Below are 24480 nucleotides of genomic sequence, written 5' to 3' on the forward strand. Positions count from 1 at the left end.
AACTTGCAGTGTTGGATGCCACAGGTAAAATTACATCGGGTATGTTGCGTGGGAATATCAATCAATTCGGTGATTTTGCTCAGTGTATGCAAGTTAAAACAGTTGTGAAGGTAACACCGCAAAACCCGATACGTATACGTGGTAAATATTGCTTGGCGCATATTGAAATGGAAACATCGACGAAGGAGTTGAAAGTGCCCCTACATTATGCAAAAGGGCGTGGTCTCTGGAGAAGTCATTTTGGAAATGTAAGTCTATGAAAGCGAGTTTTAATAATAACACTATGCGACAAAATCAACGTTTTTTCTGGTTATTGGACCAAACCAACTTTTTTGAGAAGTATAAAAAGTACTAACTCCGTTTTTCGAAGTTAGCCTCCAAAAAATAGATATCGGCTTTCGAGTTCGAAATTCTACAATTCGAAATTTTATTTTTTGTTAACGCGTTCACCAAATTAAACAAGTAAAGGTGCCTAAGTTAGGGTGTAACTGAACATTATATACTCAGCGTGAGCTTCAATTGTACATTTCATTTCAGATAAATTACTTTTCTACATAACACGTGACACCGCCCGTTTAAAAGAAAATTGTCTCCCTATTTCCTCTTACAGTAAAACTTGATAAGTGAAATATCATTGATTCAAAACTATTTTTTGCTAATTTATTGCTTATTATTTTCGTTCACGACCCTTTTAAAAATTTTTTAGATGAAAGTGGGCGTGGTCCTTAAGCGCTCCCGTCCATTTTTTCTGGAAATATTTCCTGCTATAAGGAAAATATGTGGAACCAATTTTGTTACCATATGTAAATTTTTCTTCGAGTTTTGGCTCCCGAAAACTAGAAAATTGCTTAGTCATAAAAGGGGCGGTGCCACGCACATTTTTTTTAAATTTCAAGTTTATGCTATTTATTGTTATAAATCCACTTGGGAAATGAAATACCATTGATATAACGCTCTTTTTTGCAAGGATATAGCTTATTTTATTAGCCCACGACCCTTTTAAAAATCTTTTATATAAAAGTGGGCGTGGTCTTTAACCGATTTCTTTAGTTTTTCTTCAAAGCATTCCTTATAGTAAAGGCAAGCTCTCTGCCGAATTTTGTTACGATAGGTTTAACGATTTTTGATTTATGATTAATAATATTTGTAAAACTGATTTTATCACTTTTTATCAAGAGTCTCAGTATCAGTCCACACGTCAAATTTCAACATTCTAGGTGTATTATTTACTAAATAATCAGGTTTTTTGTGTTTTCAAAAATGTTATATATATAAAAAGTGGGCGTGGTTATCATCCTATTTCGCTCATTTTCAATACCAATCTATTCTGGGTCCAGATAAGCTCGAGCACCAAATTTGGTGAAGATATCTCAATATTTACTCAAGTTATCATGTTAAAGGACAGACGGACGCGCGGACGGACGTACATGGCTCAATCAAATTTTTTTTCGATACTGATGATTTTGATATATGGAAGTCTATATCTGTCTCGATTTCTTTATACCTGTACAACCAACCGTTATCCAATCAAAGTTAATATACTCTATGTGCAAAGCACGCTGAGTATAAAAAGTAAAAATGTTATCGTGGTCCGCTCTTTTCCTTTATTTGAAGGGTTGAATTCTTTTTTTGAGAAATTTAGTATAACAACTGTTATACGAGGTGAAAAGTCAGATAGTCCCATGATAGTGGCTACCACATTTTTATACTCAGTTGAGCAGAGCTCACAGAGTATATTAACTTTGATTGGATAACGATTGGTTGTACAGGTATAAAGGAATCGAGATAGATATAGACTTCCATATATCAAAATCATCAGGATCGAAAAAAATTTGATTGAGCCATGTCCGTCCGTCCGTTAACACGATAACTTGAGTAAATTTTGAGGTATCTTGATGAAATTTGGTATGTATATTCCTGAGCACTCATCTCAGATCGGTATTTAAAATGAACAATATCGGACTATAACCACGCCCACTTTTTCTATATCGAAAATTGCGAGAAACCGATAAAGTGCGATAATTCATTACCAAAGACGGATAAAGCGATGAAACTTGGTAGGTGAGTTGCTTATGACGCAGAATAGAAAATTAGTAAAATTTTGGACAATGGACGTGGCACCGCCCACTTTTAAAAGAAGGTAATTTAAAACTTTTGCAAGCTGTAATTTGGCAGTCGTTGAAGATATCATGATGGAATTTGGCAGGAACGTTACTCCTATTACTATATGTATGTTTAATAAAAATTAGCAAAATCGGTGAACGACCACACCCATTTAAAAAAAAAAAAAATTTTTAAGTCAAATTTTAACAAAAACTTTAATATCTTTACAGTATATAAGTAAATTATGTCAACATTTAACTCCAGTAATTATATGGTGCAACAAAATACAAAAATAAAAGAAAATTTCAAAATGGGCGTGGCTCCGCCCTTTTTAATTTAATTTGTCTAGGATACTTTTAATGCCATAAGTCCAACAAAAATTTACCAATCCTTGTGAAATTTGGTAGGGGCACAGATTCTATGACGATAACTGTTTTCTGTGAAAATGGGCGAAATCGATTGAAGCCACGCCCAGTTTTTATACGTAGTCGACCGTCTGTCCTTCCGCTCGGCCGTTAACACGATAACTTGAGCAAAAGTCGATATATCTTTACTAAACTCAGTTCACGTACTTATCTGAACTCACTTTATCTTGGTATAAAAAAATGGCCGAAATCCGACTATGACCACGCCCACTTTATCTATATCGAAAATTACGAAAAATGAAAAAAATGCCATAATTCTATACCAAATATGAAAAAAGAGATGAGACATGGTAATTGGATTGGTTTATTGAGGAAAAATATAACTTTAGAAAAAACTTTGTAACATGGGTGTGACACCTACCATATTAAGTAGAAGAAAATGAAAAAGTTCTGCAGGGCGAAATCAAAAGCCCTTGGAATCTTGGCAGGAATACTGTTCGTGGTATTACATATAGAAATAAATTAGCGGTGCCCGACAGATGATGTTCTGGGTCACCCTGGCCACCTTTATGGCGATATCTCGCAAAGGCCTCCACCTATAGAACTAAGGCCCACTACGTTTTAAATAATCATTAACACCTTTCATTTGATACCCATATCGTACAAAGAGATTCTAGATTCAACCCTGGTCCACCTTTATGGCGATATTCCGAAAAGGCGTCCACCTATAGAAGCATGACCCACTCCCTTTTAAAATACTCATTAACACCTTTCATTTGATACCCATATCGTACAAAGAGATTCTAGAGTCACCCCTTGTCCACCTTTATGGCGATATCCTGAAATGGCGTCCACCTATAGAAATATGGCCCGCTCCCTTTTAAAATACTCATTAACACCTTTCATTTGATACCCATATCGTACAAACATATTCTAGAATCACCCCTGGTCCACCTTTATGGCGATATCTCGAAAAGGCATCCAACTATAGAACTAAGGCCCACTCCCTTTTAAAATACCCATTAACACCTTTCGTTTGATACCCATATTGTACAAACGCATTGTAGAGTCACCCCTGGTCCACCTTTATGCCGATATCTCGAAATGGCGACCACCTATACAACTACAACCACTCCCTTTTAAAACCCTCATTAAAACCTTTAATTTGATACCCATATCGTACAAACACATTCTAGAGTCACCCCTGGTCCACCTTTATGGCGATATCTCGAAAAGGCGTCCACCTATAGAACTAAGCCCCACGCCCTTTTGAAATACTCATTAGCACCTTTCGTTTGATACCCATAATGTACAAACGCATTCTAGAGTCACCCCTGGTCCACCTTTATGGCGGTATCTCGAAAAGGCGACCACCTATACAACTACCACCACTCCCTTTTAAAACCCTCATTAATACCTTTAATTTGATACCCATATCGTACAAACACATTCTAGAGTCAACCCTGGTCCACCTTTATGGCGATATCTCGAAAAGGCGCCCACCTATAGAACTAAGCCCCACGCCCTTTTAAAATACTCATTAGCACCTTTCGTTTGATACCGATATTGTACAAACGCATTCTAGAGTCACCCTGGTCCACCTTTATGCCGATATCTCGAAAAGGCGACCACCTATAGCACTACCACCACTCCCTTTTAAAACCCTCATTAATACCTTTAATTTGATACCCATATCGTACAAACACATTCTAGAGTCAACCCTGGTCCACCTTTATGGGGATATCTCGAAAAGGCGTCCACCTATAGAACTAAGCCCCACGCTCTTTTAAAATACTCATTAGCACCTTTCATTTGATACCCATATTGTACAAACGCATTCTAGAGTCACCCCTGGTCCACCTTTATGGCGATATCTCGAAAAGGCGACCACCTATACAACTACCACCACTCCCTTTTAAAACCCTCATTAATACCTTTAATTTGATACCCATATCGTACAAACACATTCTAGAGTCAACCCTGGTCCACCTTTATGGCGATATCTCGAAAAGGCGTCAACCTATAGAACTAAGGCCCACGCCATTTTAAAATACTCATTAACACCTTTCGTTTGATACCCATATTGTACAAACGCATTCTAGAGTCACCCCTGGTCCACCTTTATGCCGATATCTCGAAAAGGCGACCACCTATACAACTACCACCACTCCCTTTTAAAACCCTCATTAATACCTTTAATTTGATACCCATATCGTACAAACACATTCTAGAGTCAACCCTGGTCCACCTTTATGGCGATATCTCGAAAAGGCGTCCACCTATAGAACTACGCCCCACGCCCTTTTAAAATACTCATTAGCACCTTTCGTTTGATACCCATATTGTACAAACGCATTCTAGAGTCATCCTGGTCCACCTTTATGCCGATATATCGAAAAGGCGACCAACTATACAACTACCACCACTCCCTTTTAAAACCCTCATTAATATCTTTAATTTGATACCCATATCGTACAAACACATTCTAGAGTCATCCTGGTCCACCTTTATGCCGATATATCGAAAAGGCGACCAACTATACAACTACCACCACTCCCTTTTAAAACCCTCATTAATACCTTTAATTTGATACCCATATCGTACAAACACATTCTAGAGTCAACCCTGGTCCACCTTTATGGCGATATCTCGAAAAGGCGTCCACCTATAGAACTACGCCCCACGCCCTTTTAAAATACTCATTAGCACCTTTCGTTTGATACCCATATTGTACAAACGCATTCTAGAGTCACCCCTGGTCCACCTTTATGCCGATATCTCGAAAAGGCGACCACCTATACAATTACCACCATCCCCTTTTAAAACCCTCATTAATACCTTTAATTTGATACCCATATCGTACAAACACATTCTAGAGTCAACCCTGGTCCACCTTTTTGGCGATATCTCGAAAAGGCGTCCACCTATAGAACTAAGCCCCACTCCCTTTTAAAATACTCATTAGCACCTTTCGTTTGATACCCATATTGTACAAACGCATTCTAGAGTCACCCCTGGTCCACCTTTATGCCGATATCTCGAAAAGGCGACCACCTATACAACTACCATCACTCCCTTTTAAAACCCTCATTAATACCTTTAATTTGATACCCATATCGTACAAACACATTCTAGAGTCAACCCTGGTCCACCTTTATGGCGATATCTCGAAAAGGCGTCAACCTATAGAACTAAGGCCCACGCCCTTTTAAAATACTCATTAACACCTTTCGTTTGATACCCATATTGTACAAACGCATTCTAGAGTCACCCCTGGTCCACCTTTATGGCGATATCTCGGAAAGGCGACCACCTATACAACTACCACCACTCCCTTTTAAAACCCTCATTAATACCTTTAATTTGATACCCATATCGTACAAAAACATTCTAGAGTCAACCCTGGTCCACCTTTATGGCGATATCTCGAAAAGGCGTCAACCTATAGAACTAAGGCCCACGCCCTTTTAAAATACTCATTAACACCTTTCGTTTGATACCCATATTGTACAAACGCATTCTAGAGTCACCCCTGGTCCACCTTTATGGCGATATCTCGGAAAGGCGACCACCTATACAACTACCATCACTCCCTTTTAAAACCCTCATTAATACCTTTAATTTGATACCCATATCGTACAAACACATTCTAGAGTCAACCCTGGTCCACCTTTATGGCGATATCTCGAAAAGGCGTCAACCTATAGAACTAAGGCCCACGCCCTTTTAAAATACTCATTAACACCTTTCGTTTGATACCCATATTGTACAAACGCATTCTAGAGTCACCCCTGGTCCACCTTTATGGCGATATCTCGGAAAGGCGACCACCTATACAACTACCATCACTCCCTTTTAAAACCCTCATTAATACCTTTAATTTGATACCCATATCGTACAAACACATTCTAGAGTCAACCCTGGTCCACCTTTATGGCGATATCTCGAAAAGGCGTCAACCTATAGAACTAAGGCCCACGCCCTTTTAAAATACTCATTAACACCTTTCGTTTGATACCCATATTGTACAAACGCATTCTAGAGTCACCCCTGGTCCACCTTTATGGCGATATCTCGGAAAGGCGACCACCTATACAACTACCACCACTCCCTTTTAAAACCCCATTAATACCTTTAATTTGATACCCATATCGTACAAACACATTCTAGAGTCAACCCTGGTCCACCTTTATGGCGATATCTCGAAAAGGCGCCCACCTATAGAACTAAGCCCCACGCCCTTTTAAAATACTCATTAGCACCTTTCGTTTGATACCGATATTGTACAAACGCATTCTAGAGTCACCCTGGTCCACCTTTATGCCGATATCTCGAAAAGGCGACCACCTATAGCACTACCACCACTCCCTTTTAAAACCCTCATTAATACCTTTAATTTGATACCCATATCGTACAAACACATTCTAGAGTCAACCCTGGTCCACCTTTATGGGGATATCTCGAAAAGGCGTCCACCTATAGAACTAAGCCCCACGCTCTTTTAAAATACTCATTAGCACCTTTCATTTGATACCGATATTGTACAAACGCATTCTAGAGTCACCCTGGTCCACCTTTATGCCGATATCTCGAAAAGGCGACCACCTATACAACTACCATCACTCCCTTTTAAAACCCTCATTAATACCTTTAATTTGATACCCATATCGTACAAACACATTCTAGAGTCAACCCTGGTCCACCTTTATGGCGATATCTCGAAAAGGCGTCCACCTATAGAACTACGCCCCACGCTCTTTTAAAATACTCATTAGCACCTTTCATTTGATACCCATATTGTACAAACGCATTCTAGAGTCACCCCTGGTCCACCTTTATGGCGATATCTCGGAAAGGCGACCACCTATACAACTACCACCACTCCCTTTTAAAACCCTCATTAATACCTTTAATTTGATACCCATATCGTACAAACACATTCTAGAGTCAACCCTGGTCCACCTTTATGGGGATATCTCGAAAAGGCGCCCACCTATAGAACTAAGCCCCACGCCCTTTTAAAATACTCATTAGCACCTTTCGTTTGATACCGATATTGTACAAACGCATTCTAGAGTCACCCTGGTCCACCTTTATGCCGATATCTCGAAAAGGCGACCACCTATAGCACTACCACCACTCCCTTTTAAAACCCTCATTAATACCTTTAATTTGATACCCATATCGTACAAACACATTCTAGAGTCAACCCTGGTCCACCTTTATGGGGATATCTCGAAAAGGCGTCCACCTATAGAACTAAGCCCCACGCTCTTTTAAAATACTCATTAGCACCTTTCATTTGATACCCATATTGTACAAACGCATTCTAGAGTCACCCCTGGTCCACCTTTATGGCGATATCTCGGAAAGGCGACCACCTATAGAACTAAGCCCCACGCCCTTTTAAAATACTCATTAGCACCTTTCGTTTGATACCGATATTGTACAAACGCATTCTAGAGTCACCCTGGTCCACCTTTATGCCGATATCTCGAAAAGGCGACCACCTATAGCACTACCACCACTCCCTTTTAAAACCCTCATTAATACCTTTAATTTGATACCCATATCGTACAAACACATTCTAGAGTCAACCCTGGTCCACCTTTATGGCGATATCTCGAAAAGGCGTCAACCTATAGAACTAAGCCCCACGCCCTTTTAAAATACTCATTAGCACCTTTCGTTTGATACCGATATTGTACAAACGCATTCTAGAGTCACCCTGGTCCACCTTTATGCCGATATCTCGAAAAGGCGACCACCTATAGCACTACCACCACTCCCTTTTAAAACCCTCATTAATACCTTTAATTTGATACCCATATCGTACAAACACATTCTAGAGTCAACCCTGGTCCACCTTTATGGGGATATCTCGAAAAGGCGTCCACCTATAGAACTAAGCCCCACGCTCTTTTAAAATACTCATTAGCACCTTTCATTTGATACCCATATTGTACAAACGCATTCTAGAGTCACCCCTGGTCCACCTTTATGGCGATATCTCGGAAAGGCGACCACCTATACAACTACCACCACTCCCTTTTAAAACCCTCATTAATACCTTTAATTTGATACCCATATCGTACAAACACATTCTAGAGTCAACCCTGGTCCACCTTTATGGGGATATCTCGAAAAGGCGCCCACCTATAGAACTAAGCCCCACGCCCTTTTAAAATACTCATTAGCACCTTTCGTTTGATACCGATATTGTACAAACGCATTCTAGAGTCACCCTGGTCCACCTTTATGCCGATATCTCGAAAAGGCGACCACCTATAGCACTACCACCACTCCCTTTTAAAACCCTCATTAATACCTTTAATTTGATACCCATATCGTACAAACACATTCTAGAGTCAACCCTGGTCCACCTTTATGGCGATATCTCGAAAAGGCGTCAACCTATAGAACTAAGGCCCACGCCCTTTTAAAATACTCATTAACACCTTTCGTTTGATACCCATATTGTACAAACGCATTCTAGAGTCACCCCTGGTCCACCTTTATGGCGATATCTCGGAAAGGCGACCACCTATACAACTACCACCACTCCCTTTTAAAACCCTCATTAATACCTTTAATTTGATACCCATATCGTACAAAAACATTCTAGAGTCAACCCTGGTCCACCTTTATGGCGATATCTCGAAAAGGCGTCAACCTATAGAACTAAGGCCCACGCCCTTTTAAAATACTCATTAACACCTTTCGTTTGATACCCATATTGTACAAACGCATTCTAGAGTCACCCCTGGTCCACCTTTATGGCGATATCTCGGAAAGGCGACCACCTATACAACTACCATCACTCCCTTTTAAAACCCTCATTAATACCTTTAATTTGATACCCATATCGTACAAACACATTCTAGAGTCAACCCTGGTCCACCTTTATGGCGATATCTCGAAAAGGCGTCAACCTATAGAACTAAGGCCCACGCCCTTTTAAAATACTCATTAACACCTTTCGTTTGATACCCATATTGTACAAACGCATTCTAGAGTCACCCCTGGTCCACCTTTATGGCGATATCTCGGAAAGGCGACCACCTATACAACTACCATCACTCCCTTTTAAAACCCTCATTATTACCTTTAATTTGATACCCATATCGTACAAACACATTCTAGAGTCAACCCTGGTCCACCTTTATGGCGATATCTCGAAAAGGCGTCAACCTATAGAACTAAGGCCCACGCCCTTTTAAAATACTCATTAACACCTTTCGTTTGATACCCATATTGTACAAACGCATTCTAGAGTCACCCCTGGTCCACCTTTATGGCGATATCTCGGAAAGGCGACCACCTATACAACTACCACCACTCCCTTTTAAAACCCTCATTAATACCTTTAATTTGATACCCATATCGTACAAACACATTCTAGAGTCAACCCTGGTCCACCTTTATGGGGATATCTCGAAAAGGCGCCCACCTATAGAACTAAGCCCCACGCCCTTTTAAAATACTCATTAGCACCTTTCGTTTGATACCGATATTGTACAAACGCATTCTAGAGTCACCCTGGTCCACCTTTATGCCGATATCTCGAAAAGGCGACCACCTATAGCACTACCACCACTCCCTTTTAAAACCCTCATTAATACCTTTAATTTGATACCCATATCGTACAAACACATTCTAGAGTCAACCCTGGTCCACCTTTATGGCGATATCTCGAAAAGGCGTCAACCTATAGAACTAAGGCCCACGCCCTTTTAAAATACTCATTAACACCTTTCGTTTGATACCCATATTGTACAAACGCATTCTAGAGTCACCCCTGGTCCACCTTTATGGCGATATCTCGGAAAGGCGACCACCTATACAACTACCACCACTCCCTTTTAAAACCCTCATTAATACCTTTAATTTGATACCCATATCGTACAAAAACATTCTAGAGTCAACCCTGGTCCACCTTTATGGCGATATCTCGAAAAGGCGTCAACCTATAGAACTAAGGCCCACGCCCTTTTAAAATACTCATTAACACCTTTCGTTTGATACCCATATTGTACAAACGCATTCTAGAGTCACCCCTGGTCCACCTTTATGGCGATATCTCGGAAAGGCGACCACCTATACAACTACCATCACTCCCTTTTAAAACCCTCATTAATACCTTTAATTTGATACCCATATCGTACAAACACATTCTAGAGTCAACCCTGGTCCACCTTTATGGCGATATCTCGGAAAGGCGACCACCTATACAACTACCATCACTCCCTTTTAAAACCCTCATTAATACCTTTAATTTGATACCCATATCGTACAAACACATTCTAGAGTCAACCCTGGTCCACCTTTATGGCGATATCTCGAAAAGGCGTCAACCTATAGAACTAAGGCCCACGCCCTTTTAAAATACTCATTAACACCTTTCGTTTGATACCCATATTGTACAAACGCATTCTAGAGTCACCCCTGGTCCACCTTTATGGCGATATCTCGGAAAGGCGACCACCTATACAACTACCACCACTCCCTTTTAAAACCCTCATTAATACCTTTAATTTGATACCCATATCGTACAAACACATTCTAGAGTCAACCCTGGTCCACCTTTATGGCGATATCTCGAAAAGGCGCCCACCTATAGAACTAAGCCCCACGCCCTTTTAAAATACTCATTAGCACCTTTCGTTTGATACCGATATTGTACAAACGCATTCTAGAGTCACCCTGGTCCACCTTTATGCCGATATCTCGAAAAGGCGACCACCTATAGCACTACCACCACTCCCTTTTAAAACCCTCATTAATACCTTTAATTTGATACCCATATCGTACAAACACATTCTAGAGTCAACCCTGGTCCACCTTTATGGGGATATCTCGAAAAGGCGTCCACCTATAGAACTAAGCCCCACGCTCTTTTAAAATACTCATTAGCACCTTTCATTTGATACCCATATTGTACAAACGCATTCTAGAGTCACCCCTGGTCCACCTTTATGGCGATATCTCGAAAAGGCGACCACCTATACAACTACCACCACTCCCTTTTAAAACCCTCATTAATACCTTTAATTTGATACCCATATCGTACAAACACATTCTAGAGTCAACCCTGGTCCACCTTTATGGCGATATCTCGAAAAGGCGTCAACCTATAGAACTAAGGCCCACGCCATTTTAAAATACTCATTAACACCTTTCGTTTGATACCCATATTGTACAAACGCATTCTAGAGTCACCCCTGGTCCACCTTTATGCCGATATCTCGAAAAGGCGACCACCTATACAACTACCACCACTCCCTTTTAAAACCCTCATTAATACCTTTAATTTGATACCCATATCGTACAAACACATTCTAGAGTCAACCCTGGTCCACCTTTATGGCGATATCTCGAAAAGGCGTCCACCTATAGAACTACGCCCCACGCCCTTTTAAAATACTCATTAGCACCTTTCGTTTGATACCCATATTGTACAAACGCATTCTAGAGTCATCCTGGTCCACCTTTATGCCGATATATCGAAAAGGCGACCAACTATACAACTACCACCACTCCCTTTTAAAACCCTCATTAATATCTTTAATTTGATACCCATATCGTACAAACACATTCTAGAGTCATCCTGGTCCACCTTTATGCCGATATATCGAAAAGGCGACCAACTATACAACTACCACCACTCCCTTTTAAAACCCTCATTAATACCTTTAATTTGATACCCATATCGTACAAACACATTCTAGAGTCAACCCTGGTCCACCTTTATGGCGATATCTCGAAAAGGCGTCCACCTATAGAACTACGCCCCACGCCCTTTTAAAATACTCATTAGCACCTTTCGTTTGATACCCATATTGTACAAACGCATTCTAGAGTCACCCCTGGTCCACCTTTATGCCGATATCTCGAAAAGGCGACCACCTATACAATTACCACCATCCCCTTTTAAAACCCTCATTAATACCTTTAATTTGATACCCATATCGTACAAACACATTCTAGAGTCAACCCTGGTCCACCTTTTTGGCGATATCTCGAAAAGGCGTCCACCTATAGAACTAAGCCCCACTCCCTTTTAAAATACTCATTAGCACCTTTCGTTTGATACCCATATTGTACAAACGCATTCTAGAGTCACCCCTGGTCCACCTTTATGCCGATATCTCGAAAAGGCGACCACCTATACAACTACCATCACTCCCTTTTAAAACCCTCATTAATACCTTTAATTTGATACCCATATCGTACAAACACATTCTAGAGTCAACCCTGGTCCACCTTTATGGCGATATCTCGAAAAGGCGTCAACCTATAGAACTAAGGCCCACGCCCTTTTAAAATACTCATTAACACCTTTCGTTTGATACCCATATTGTACAAACGCATTCTAGAGTCACCCCTGGTCCACCTTTATGGCGATATCTCGGAAAGGCGACCACCTATACAACTACCACCACTCCCTTTTAAAACCCTCATTAATACCTTTAATTTGATACCCATATCGTACAAAAACATTCTAGAGTCAACCCTGGTCCACCTTTATGGCGATATCTCGAAAAGGCGTCCACCTATAGAACTAAGCCCCACTCCCTTTTAAAATACTCATTAGCACCTTTCGTTTGATACCCATATTGTACAAACGCATTCTAGAGTCACCCCTGGTCCACCTTTATGCCGATATCTCGAAAAGGCGACCACCTATACAACTACCATCACTCCCTTTTAAAACCCTCATTAATACCTTTAATTTGATACCCATATCGTACAAACACATTCTAGAGTCAACCCTGGTCCACCTTTATGGCGATATCTCGAAAAGGCGTCAACCTATAGAACTAAGGCCCACGCCCTTTTAAAATACTCATTAACACCTTTCGTTTGATACCCATATTGTACAAACGCATTCTAGAGTCACCCCTGGTCCACCTTTATGGCGATATCTCGGAAAGGCGACCACCTATACAACTACCACCACTCCCTTTTAAAACCCTCATTAATACCTTTAATTTGATACCCATATCGTACAAAAACATTCTAGAGTCACCCCTGGTCCACCTTTATGCCGATATCTCGAAAAGGCGACCACCTATACAACTACCACCACTCCCTTTTAAAACCCTCATTAATACCTTTAATTTGATACCCATATCGTACAAACACATTCTAGAGTCATCCTGGTCCACCTTTATGCCGATATCTCGAAAAGGCGACCACCTATACAACTACCACCACTCCCTTTTAAAACCCTCATTAATACCTTTAATTTGATACCCATATCGTATAAACACATTCTAGAGTCAACCCTGGTCCACCTTTATGGCGATATATCGAAAAGGCGTCCACCTATAGAACTAAGCCCCACGCCCTTTTAAAATACTCATTAGCACCTTTCGTTTGATACCCATATCGTACAAACGCATTCTAGAGTCGCCCCTGGTCCACCTTTATGCCGATATCTCGAAAAGGCGACCACCTATACAACTACCACCACTCCCTTTTAAAACCCTCATTAATACCTTTAATTTCATACCCATATCGTACAAACACATTCTAGAGTCAACCCTGGTCCACCTTTATGGCGATATCTCGAAAAGGCGTCAACCTATAGAACTAAGGCCCACGCCCTTTTAAAATACTCATTAACACCTTTCGTTTGATAACCATATTGTACAAACGCATTCTAAAGTCACCCCTGGTCCACCTTTATGGCGATATCTCGAAAAGGCGACCACCTATACAACTACCACCACTCCCTTTTAAAACCCTCATTAATACCTTTAATTTCATACCCATATCGTACAAACACATTCTAGAGTCAACCCTGGTCCACCTTTATGGCGGTATCTCGAAAAGGCGTCAACCTATAGAACTAAGGCCCACGCCCTTTTAAAATACTCATTAACACCTTTCTTTTGATACCCATATTGTACAAACGCATTCTAGAGTCACCCCTGGTCCACCTTTATGCCGATATCTCGAAAAGGCGACCACCTATACAACTACCACCACTCCCTTTTAAAACCCTCATTAATACCTTTAATTTCATACCCATATCGTACAAACACATTCTAGAGTCAACCCTGGTCCACCTTTATGGCGATTACTCGAAAAGGCGTCAACCTATAGAACTAAGCCCCACGCCCTTTTAAAATACTCATTAGCACCTTTCGTTTGATACCCATATTGTACAAACGCATTCTAGAGTCACCCCTGGTCCACCTTTATGCCGATATCTCGAAAAGGCGACCACCTATACAACTACCACCACTCCCTTTTAAAACCCTCATTAATACCTTTAATTTCATACCCATATCGTACAAACACATTCTAGAGTCAACCCTGGTGCACCTTTATGGCGATATCTCGAAAAGGCGTCAACCTATAGAACTAAGGCCCACGCCCTTTTAAAATACTCATTAACACCTTTCGTTTGATACCCATATTGTACAAACGCATTCTAGAGTCACCCCTGGTCCACCTTTATGGCGATATCTCGAAAAGGCGACCATCTATACAACTACCACCACTCCCTTTTAAAACCCTCATTAATACCTTTAATTTGATACCCATATCGTACAAACACATTCTAGAGTCACCCCTGGTCCACCTTTATGGCGATATCTCGAAAAGGCGTCCACCTATGGAACTAAGGATCACTCCCTTTTAAAATACTCATTAACACCTTTCATTTGATACCCAAATCGTACAAACAAATTCCAGGGTCACCCCCGGCCCACCTTTATGGCGATATCTCGAAACGGCGTCCGCCTATGGAACTAAGGATCACTCCCTTTTAAAATACGCATTAACGCCTTTCATTTGATACCCATATCGTACAAACACATTCTAGAGTCACCCCTAGTCCACCTTTATGGCGATATCTCGAAAAGGCGTCCACCTATAGAACTAAGCCCCACGCCCTTTTAAAATACTCATTAACACCTTTCATTTGATACCCATATCGTACAAACACATTCTAGAGTCACCCCTGGTCCATTTTTATGGCGATATCTGGAAAAGGCGTCCACCTATAGAACTAAGCCCCAGGCCCGTTTAAAATGCTCATTAACCCCTTTCATTTGATACCCATATCGTGCAAACAAATTCTAGGGTCACCCCTGGTCCACCTTTATGGCGATATCTCGAAACGGCGTCCACCTATGGAACTAAGGATCACTCCCTTTTAAAATACTCATTAAAACCTTTCATTTGATACCCATATCGTACAAACAAATTCTAGGGTCGCACCTGGTCCACCTTTATGGCGATATCTCGAAACGACGCCCACTTATGGAACTAAGGCCCACTCCCTTTTAAAATGCTCATTAACCCCTTTCATTTGACACCCATATCGTACAAACGCATTCTAGAGTCACCCCTGGTCCACCTTTATGGCGATATCCCGAAATGGCGTCCACCTATAGAACTATGGCCCACTCCCTCATAAAATACTCTTTAATACCTTTCGTTTGATACCCATATTGTACAAACGCATTCTAGAGTCACCCGTGGTCCACCTTTATGGCGATATCTCGAAAAGGCGTCCACCTATAGAACTAAGGCCCACTCCCTTTTAAAATGCTCATTAACCCCTTTCATTTGACACCCATATCGTACAAACGCATTCTAGAGTCACCCCTGGTCCACCTTTATGGCGATATCCCGAAATGGCGTCCACCTATAGAACTATGGCGCACTCCCTTTTAAAATACTCTTTAATACCTTCCATTTGAAACCCATGTCATACAAACACATTCCAGGGTTACCCTCGGTTCATTTTCCTACATGGTTATTTTCCCTTATGTTGTCACCATAGCTCTCAACTGAGTATGTAATGTTCGGTTACACCCGAACTTAACCTTCCTTACTTGTTACTTTTTTAATTTGCTGAACGCGTTAACAAAATAATAAAATTTCGAAATGTAGAATTTCGAACTTCGAAAGCCGATATCTATTTTTTTGAGGCTAACTTCGAAAAACGGAGATAGTACTTTGTCTACATAAGCTTCAATCTCTACAAAAAAGTGGGTTTGGTTCAATACCCAGCCGGCTGTTGCACAGTGTAATCATATAAAGTTCTACAACTTGAATGCATGTAAGCGAACATTGGGCTTGATATACGGCCGAGGTTCTAATCCTATTTGTGCTATCGTTGTAGCGATAAACACACTCCCTCCCGGTAACAAGCAATGTTAAGATCAGGGACGGAAAACAATTATTATTTTCTTTTTCGGAGTCCAAAAAGTCCTGGTCAAAAAATGCTCCTAGGTGAAAATGTTTGAGTTGCCAGGTATCCCTATAGCAATATCATGTCGAATCATGCATCCTTTTTATTTTTCGAACTTTTACCATAAAAGTCTACATATAAAAGTAAAATCTGTATTTTTATTTTTTTAGTCCGATATAACTAGATACACTTTATTTCGGATAAACCGTTTCTTTGTCATCAAGCGGGACTTTTATTTCGGCTTTAAAAAATAAAAGTCTTGATTTAACTTTTATTTCGGGACTTTTATTTTTAAAAGTCCGAGTTTAACTAGTTCTATCGGACTCAAAAAATAAAAATCCGAAAATAATTTGTATCTTGATCCAAATATATTTAAAGTCCAAAATTAATAGTTTTGCAAGGACTTATATTATAAAAGGAATAACAGTTTCAGCCCCTGGTTAAGATACTAGCTCAACAATCTTGGGAACGGTAGACCACATTGAACCTTCTAGGCCATTCTCCCAATTCAATGAATAACTTGGGATCGCCGGAGCCTCGTCTACTAAATATGTGTATGATTTATACTATTAGGACTCCTCTTTGGCAGGTGGGGCTGACGGAAGCTGTGAAGCTATAAGGCTTTGTATTGAGCTTATCAACCTCTTAAATTTCATTTATGTCGTCCGAATTTTTAATTTTTCCTGGCGAAAAGGGACCTACATGTCTTATGCCGACACCGAACGGCATCTGCAAGCAGACGAGTTTTCGAAGAGAATCTTTTCATGGCCGAAATATTCTGTTTGTTTGGAAACTGCCTCAAGATAATGTACTGCCTTGTATGATTTCTAGATATTTTGAACTGCGTTTCTCTTGTTGTTTTAGCTGTCCCAACTTGGTTCAAATCCATTTCGGGATCTTATACTTCCTTGTGAACAAATTTTTATAAATAAAAACATATATATCCCAAAGAGCCTGGGACTAATCACTTATGATAACTGCAACGTCATCTGCATGCGCCCTGAGTTTGAATGATTCTTCGTCGAACCCAAAAGGCAGTTGGTTGTTGACCAGCGTCCATAACTTAACATTCCACCATAAATATCCATAGCGAAGTATTTTTTTGCAGCTTTGCACGCAGCCGGTGCAATTTGTTAAAGCTGAAAATACGTCAATCATATGGGGTCCATCCTTATTAGGTTGTTTGAATGTCTACAAAGATACGTAAAGCGTACTTCAAGTATTTATCAATGTTTATAGCCACCCTATGCAGTACAGGATCCACCTACTAAGGTTTTCCCCATGTTCGTGATTAGTTGCACATCTGTTAGCCTCTCAATTGGCCTAGAAGCCTGCAGCTTTTCATATATCTTCATACATCATATCGAGTAGTTACTCACCCCCAGCGGCTTAGAATAAACCCGCGGCAGGTATGCCTGTCATAAGAGGCGACTTAAATGCCAAGAGGTTACCAGCGCAATATGTAGCTTCTGCAACCTAATTTTCAACCTCACCTACCCGTGGTGAAATCCTGTTTCTTTAACAGCCGAGGCTCTGGCGACCCCAAGTTCCTCATGGATCTAGGGGATGAGAGGGCGAGATGGCCAAGAAGGTTTCCCGAGACGGTTGGGCTAGTACCTTAATGATGCTTGTTGCGGTAACGGTCCGGACTGCATCCGGCAAAGGACCACCAATATCGATAACACTCCCAAGGCGAGTGTCCTTATCGCTAACTCGAAACACTTTGGTCAAGCATTGAAATGTTTAATGGAAACAGCTCCCGAGTCGCTACTTTACAGCATCTAGTTAGTAAGTCCCTTTCTGACCCAGATGTTGGAGTGATATTAACGCTGAATGTCAGTTCACAGCTATTAGACTGAGTTTTGCACCTAAAGCGGCAAATGACAGAGTTCAACGCGAGACATGGTAGGAGCCACCAGCACGTATAAGTGGTGATCCCCTGACTTCTGTAAAATCAACTAAGGTCTTCTTAGATGCGTATTACTTAGCCGTATAAAAATGCTCCATCCATACTTCCCCAATAGAAGTTTATTAAAAGAGCAAGCATTATTTTGGTTACTGAACAGCCAGTTCGCATCACTCTGACGTCCTATCACTATATCTTACTCAACTGAATGACTTACATTTTCGTTGGAACAATATTTTTCGGATTATCCTCGTGAGCATTTATATGTCAACCAGTAGATTTAGGGCCCAAAACGTAGTTTTAAAAATATTAACCAAGGCACAGTGGGCAAACTACGCTTCTTTGGATCACTATCCCTCCACTCTTCAATGCAGCATTTGTTAGTTCATTAATCACTTCAATAAGGGCCCTAGGTTGAGCTGGCCTGCCAGTAAAGACCTCACATGGAATGGATGTGTCCATAGTGTTACCAGAATTCGTTTGACGACCAAACGATAAGATCCCAATTAGGCACCAGGATTTATGTTATAGAATATCTCCATCTTCTCAGCAAATGCTAGAATTTTTTAGGGCCTAGCTTAATTGCTGCCTTGAGGTATGGCAACTCTGTCAAACCCTAGACGCTGGAGCATTGCCCTCGCGAGCGCCGGCACGAACACAGAACATGCTCAACCGTTTCATCCTGCAGCTCGCACTTCCTACATTACTGGCGAAGCCTAACTTACAAGCATATGACACCGAAGGCAGTGTTCAGTTAATATGCCCATCGTGAGCCTTTTGTTTTCTCTCTTAAGAGATATGAGCAACTTCTCTCTGCAATCAAAATCCTTATGGTCGAGGGAGCCCCAACCGATTTCTGTGACTAAGCCTTACAATAAGTATGCAAATTCAGTGCTGCAGCATTTTAAAAAGGATTGATGAGAACGTTACTTAAAAACTGGAATATATTCAAGCTATCCCGGAACCGGTTTGAATGGCATTCGACATACATGATGGCGCAGTTGGAGCACAGCATCTAACATTCTAAGACTGTTTATCTAGATTTCGCTGAGAAGCTTCTCATGGCAGAAATACACTTGTAGTGTTTACCAACGATCGCCGAGGAGCGACCACGCTTAGAAAATTTTGTTCTAAAGTATCTTAATGCCGCTTTCCCTAGGACTTTAACCCAGGAATTTTGGTGTGGTAGGGGAGTATGCTAATCTCTATATATAAAAAAGGGTGTGTTTATGTGTGTATATACATATGTATATGAACTCCGAAAATGATCCGCCGATTTTTTCCTATATTTTTAGTACAGTGTTAGCTTATTGTCTAGGTTAATATTTGAGGAACTTTTTTTCCTTTTCGAAGAAACTTAATTTTTGGTTCAATTTGTTTGAAACTTTGATTGACCAACCTTTTTTAAAATATTTTATTTTTGGTGCGATTTGCTTGATTACATATATACAGGGGCACCTCTTTAATTAGCTTAATATTTGAGAAACTCTTCTTTTCAGGAACCAAGGGCCGGCTTTTTCAAGAAAAACTCCTTTTTTGTGCTTGAAACTAGGTTCAGGGATACCTGTTTGACTTAATCGTTAGGGATGTGGTCGAGCTAGTACCTTAATCGTGCTTTTTACCTTAACGTACCGGATCTACATATATCCATCAAAGACCACGAACATCGATAACACTCCTCAAAACTTTCGGAGAGTGTCTTCCTCGCTACAATAAGAAGGAGAAGGGAGAAGGCTAGAGATCGGCAGGGGATGAGGTAGAGGGAATGTGGGTGGAAGAGTACTAAACATCTTTCTTCTCAATATATATAAGTCACGTTGTTTGTCCGTGATGGATTCCTAAACTATTTAAACGATTTTAATTCAATTTTCACACCGTGTGCAGTTTCATCCAACTTGAAAGGTAGGATAGCGTTCCTGTGAAGTTTCTTTCCGGGAAGTAGACCAAGGACCGATATATTGGAACAAATTCTATTCACCGTTCGATTTGTGGGAAATTTGATATATAGGTAGCCCTTTGGGACTGCGACTGAGACTGGGAACAAAGGATGGAGAAGAGTAAGAAGAACTAGAGAGAAAGGAAAAAAGAGGGAAGGAGAAAGGGATAGAGTTAGTCGAAGATAGAAAGATAGGTATAGATGGAGCGGAAAAGAAGTGAGGGAAAGACGGAGAGGGAGAAGGAGACGCGGAAATGAGGAAGACAGAGGGAAGAGGGAATAAATAGATAAGGAAAAGGGAGAGAGGGGAAGGGAGAGTAAGAGGTAAAAACTGCGTAAAAGTTATGCAGAAAGACCAAAGCTAGAGCAAAACAACGTCTGCCGGGTCTGCTTGCAAATTATAATTCACTAAAATTATAATAATGACTGATTTATGAGTGAAGTCCATTTAAGGCAGCGCCGGGTTAAAGATTGTTGTTGTTCTTATAGCAGTGGGTTATTCACAGCACTACAATTAAAGTTTGCTTATTAATAACCTCATTGATTTTACAGCCCAGTCACTTTGTTCCACGATATGGCATTGCTAATTGGGGAGTTTGTATACCTCATCTTTGTAATGGGGAGATTGTACAGCAAGTGGTCGAAGCAAATCTTCGAAGCTACAATACAACCGGTGTGGAATTTCATGTGGAGGTCGGTGATGATGACTGTTATACACGGACAAATGTTAAGATAATGAGATTAATGAAAAAAGATCGAAATTTCGCTTTGACATTGTAAGTAGGATTCCCATCATAAAGTTTGTATACAATTCTTTTTATAACCAAGGCGATACGCTTTTAAATATACGTACATATTTTTTAAGACTATGGCCCGGTTTTTCAGTCCAAGTTCAACTCACTTTGTCAGTTAAGCCACGCTTAAACTTATTCTGTAGTTTTTCAGTCTTTAATTGAAGTTTAAGCTGAGCTTAAGCGGCCGATCTGGCAGAGTTAAACTCTAGTTAACTTATCGGTGATTTGCGTTCGTTCGAAATGGCGTCGAATATACCCAAGAAGCATTTGGGCTTGAGTACCATTAGAGCTCATGTTCATAACTAGGCATACTTCTAAAATCTCAACAGTTGTTTCGAAACAGTGGCTCAACTCGAGAATCATAGTGTACTCAGCAATAGAGGTAATTTTTTATAAAGCAAAAAATGCTATTACTTAAGTTGAAAAAATTTAATTCCCAACTTGTGGTTTTCTAACTGAACTCAAATGTAAGATTTATATTACAGTATTTTCATGAAGACGGAGCACGCTACCATCACACCACGGCGGCCGCCTATATAACTTATTTTTGGTTAATTACGCTTGTTACTGCTGTCAACCAGGTTTTATTTCTCACAATAAACAGCTGTTGGTTTTGGTGGTACCACCTTGTAGATTTTTTTCAAACTCCACCTCAACTCGATATGTGTTGAATATTCATTTGAGAACTGTACATTTCTCAAAATCTCTCGAAATTAGGATAATATTTGGAAAATATTAATGACGTTGGAGATCAACGTGAAAACTTTTAATTTTATAAAATTTCTCAAAGGTTGGATAGTGATTGGAGAATGAAGTTGAATATCAACTCGAGAACTATCTGGTTTAAGAATAATTAAATAACGATGTTGGATATCACGAATATCCGTAACTAGATATATATTTCGCTGGGGAACTTTTTTTCCATGTTTGTTGGGTAAACAAAATCGAGCTGTTGCCGTATCTACAAATTATCTGGATAATAAAATACCAATGTGGCCGTACAAAAAAGCCTACCCCAAAGACGTCCTTAAACTGTGACTGAAAAACTGCTCAGTAGTTTACCTGGAGTTTAAATTTGACTAGAGTTTAAGCAAACTTAGTTTATGCTGAGCTTAACCAACTACTGAAAAACTGGGCCTATATCAACTGCTGAGTGGAATAATGGAGTAAGTCGGCTGCCTGTTCGAAAACGTCATACCTCAGAACTCGATTGAAGAACGCTCTATATCAGAATTTATTTCATAATCGCCCTACCTAACATCCAGATGTATGGAATTTATGCTCAGTTAGGCCGTTTTTGAAATAAATTCTGATATAGGGCCAATTTATAAATTTTTTATGATTTCTACCTAAGTAGGCTCAGTTGTTTTGATTTACCTCAAACATCACTTATGTACTTTAAGTTAAAAACGTGTCACACATGATGCCGCAAGATGACTGCCTCTACTTCAGCTTTCTGTTAAGGCGGCAACCTTAATCAGAAGACTTGATCAAATAGCCAGCACAACATTGGAGATGTAAGAATCAAATATCTCGATGGAGACATTGTCCATATAATCAGACCAAGTGCAAGACAGCAAAGGATCTGTAACTTATCCGCTAGCGCAGCATGTGCTGTTCAATTGTAAAAGACTTTCTCATTCCTAGGAAAAAAAACGCAATTCATTACGTCTACCAACTAGGCATCAGATAAAGTTAAAAATGAAATACCAACAAGTAAGGAAGGCTAAGTTCGGGTGTAACCGAACATTACATACTCAGCTGCCAAATTACAGCTTGCAAAACTTTTAAATTAGCTTCTTTTAAAAGTGGGCGGTGCCACGCTCTTTGTCCAAAATTTTACTAATTTTCTATTCTGCGTCATAAGGTCAACCCACCTACCAAGTTTCATCGCGTTATCCGTCTTTGGTAATGAATTATCGCACTTTTTCGGTTTTTCGAAATTTTCGATATCGAAAAAGTGGGCGTAGTTAAAGTCCGATTTCGTTCATTTTAAATAGCGATCTGAGATGAGTGCCTGAGGAACTTACATACTAAATTTAATTAAGATACTTCAAAATTTACTCAAGTTATCGTGTTTACGGACAGACGGAAGGACGGACGGACATGGCTAAATGAATTTCGTTTTTCGCCCAGATCATTTTGATATATAGAAGTCTCTCGATTAGTTTATGCCCTTACGGGGTACCGTTATGCGAACAAAATTAATATACTACGTGAGCACTGCTCAGCTAAGTATTAAAGTGGCTCATTGCCAGGCCACTTCACCACAGAATTGAACTCAACAATCCGAAAGGCCTAAACATCCAAAACCATATACCCGTACGGTTATGTTGATTCTAAAACATCTTACACCCGAAGGAGTACCTTACGCCGAAGACTGCTCGGTAGCGATGGCGGGCACGCAGATTGATTAGATGTGCTCATTATCATTATCTTCCATATGTTCACTTCGTGGAACCTTACTCTTTTACCAATTAATCCCACTAGAAGGGGACTACCGCTTAGCATTAACTTGCAAAATATCTTCTTTACATTCGAACTTGTATCTTACTAACTTTCGATCTTTTTCTATTTTCGTTTTCAGCTTAGGCTTTTGTGCACTTATAACGTTATGCCTGTCGTCATTAATTACGAAACACAACGCCAAAATTAAATATGTTCTAAATTTTATTATCATTATGGTGAGAACGAGTTTAAAAGGCAAACAGAAAGAAAATGAAGAAAAGATAGTGGAATCTGCAGACGCTGTAAATGAACCAGTAGCGGATGAATCGGTTGTTGACCAGGACGCCGTAGTTACTAAAGAGTTCAATACCGAAGATAAACCATATGAAAAGCACGAGGGTGGTAAGTTTGAAACCCAATAAATGTTAGTTTCTACCTGGTTTAATTATTTCTAGTGCTCTTTACACTCTAGTACACTTTTAGATGTAGCGGTATATGAGCTCTGCTTAGTTCTTTACTAGCGTCGGCTGTACCAATTTTATTGTGGGTAGTGTGTCCGCCAAATATTATATGACGATATACTACCATGGCTGTGCAGTCTGCGCTCAAGCTGCCCGATACGATAAGTCTCGTTGCATGTAACTCTATGCTCTTGACCAGTAGGTCTTCGCATGGGATGAGAAGAATGGCATACGAACATGCGGTCGGTTTGGTTT

At 40.2% G+C, this 24480-nt stretch overlaps 2 protein-coding genes across 10 annotated transcripts in view; one reads left to right on the forward strand and one right to left on the reverse strand.

The window, feature by feature from the left end:
• Positions 1–24480, reverse strand: part of LOC137250657 (uncharacterized) — a 75697-nt gene that overhangs the window by 43432 nt on the left and 7785 nt on the right. The gene's annotated exons all lie outside the window — the stretch shown is intronic.
• Positions 1–24480, forward strand: part of LOC137250653 (O-acyltransferase like protein-like) — a 37390-nt gene that overhangs the window by 1677 nt on the left and 11233 nt on the right. For all 9 annotated transcript variants that reach the window (XR_010953033.1, XR_010953034.1, XR_010953035.1 and 6 more), the window contains 3 exons: positions 10–248; positions 21075–21298; positions 23904–24166. Coding sequence is in view for 6 of the 9 variants with exons in the window: in XM_067783824.1 (XP_067639925.1) it covers positions 10–248; positions 21075–21298; positions 23904–24166 (726 nt within the window). In the remaining 3 variants the exon portion in view is untranslated. The remainder of the gene's footprint in view (positions 1–9; positions 249–21074; positions 21299–23903; positions 24167–24480) is intronic.

This window comes from Eurosta solidaginis, chromosome 4 (genome assembly GCF_040869045.1).
Source record: "Eurosta solidaginis isolate ZX-2024a chromosome 4, ASM4086904v1, whole genome shotgun sequence".
In the NCBI taxonomy this organism is placed as follows: domain Eukaryota; kingdom Metazoa; phylum Arthropoda; class Insecta; order Diptera; family Tephritidae; genus Eurosta; species Eurosta solidaginis.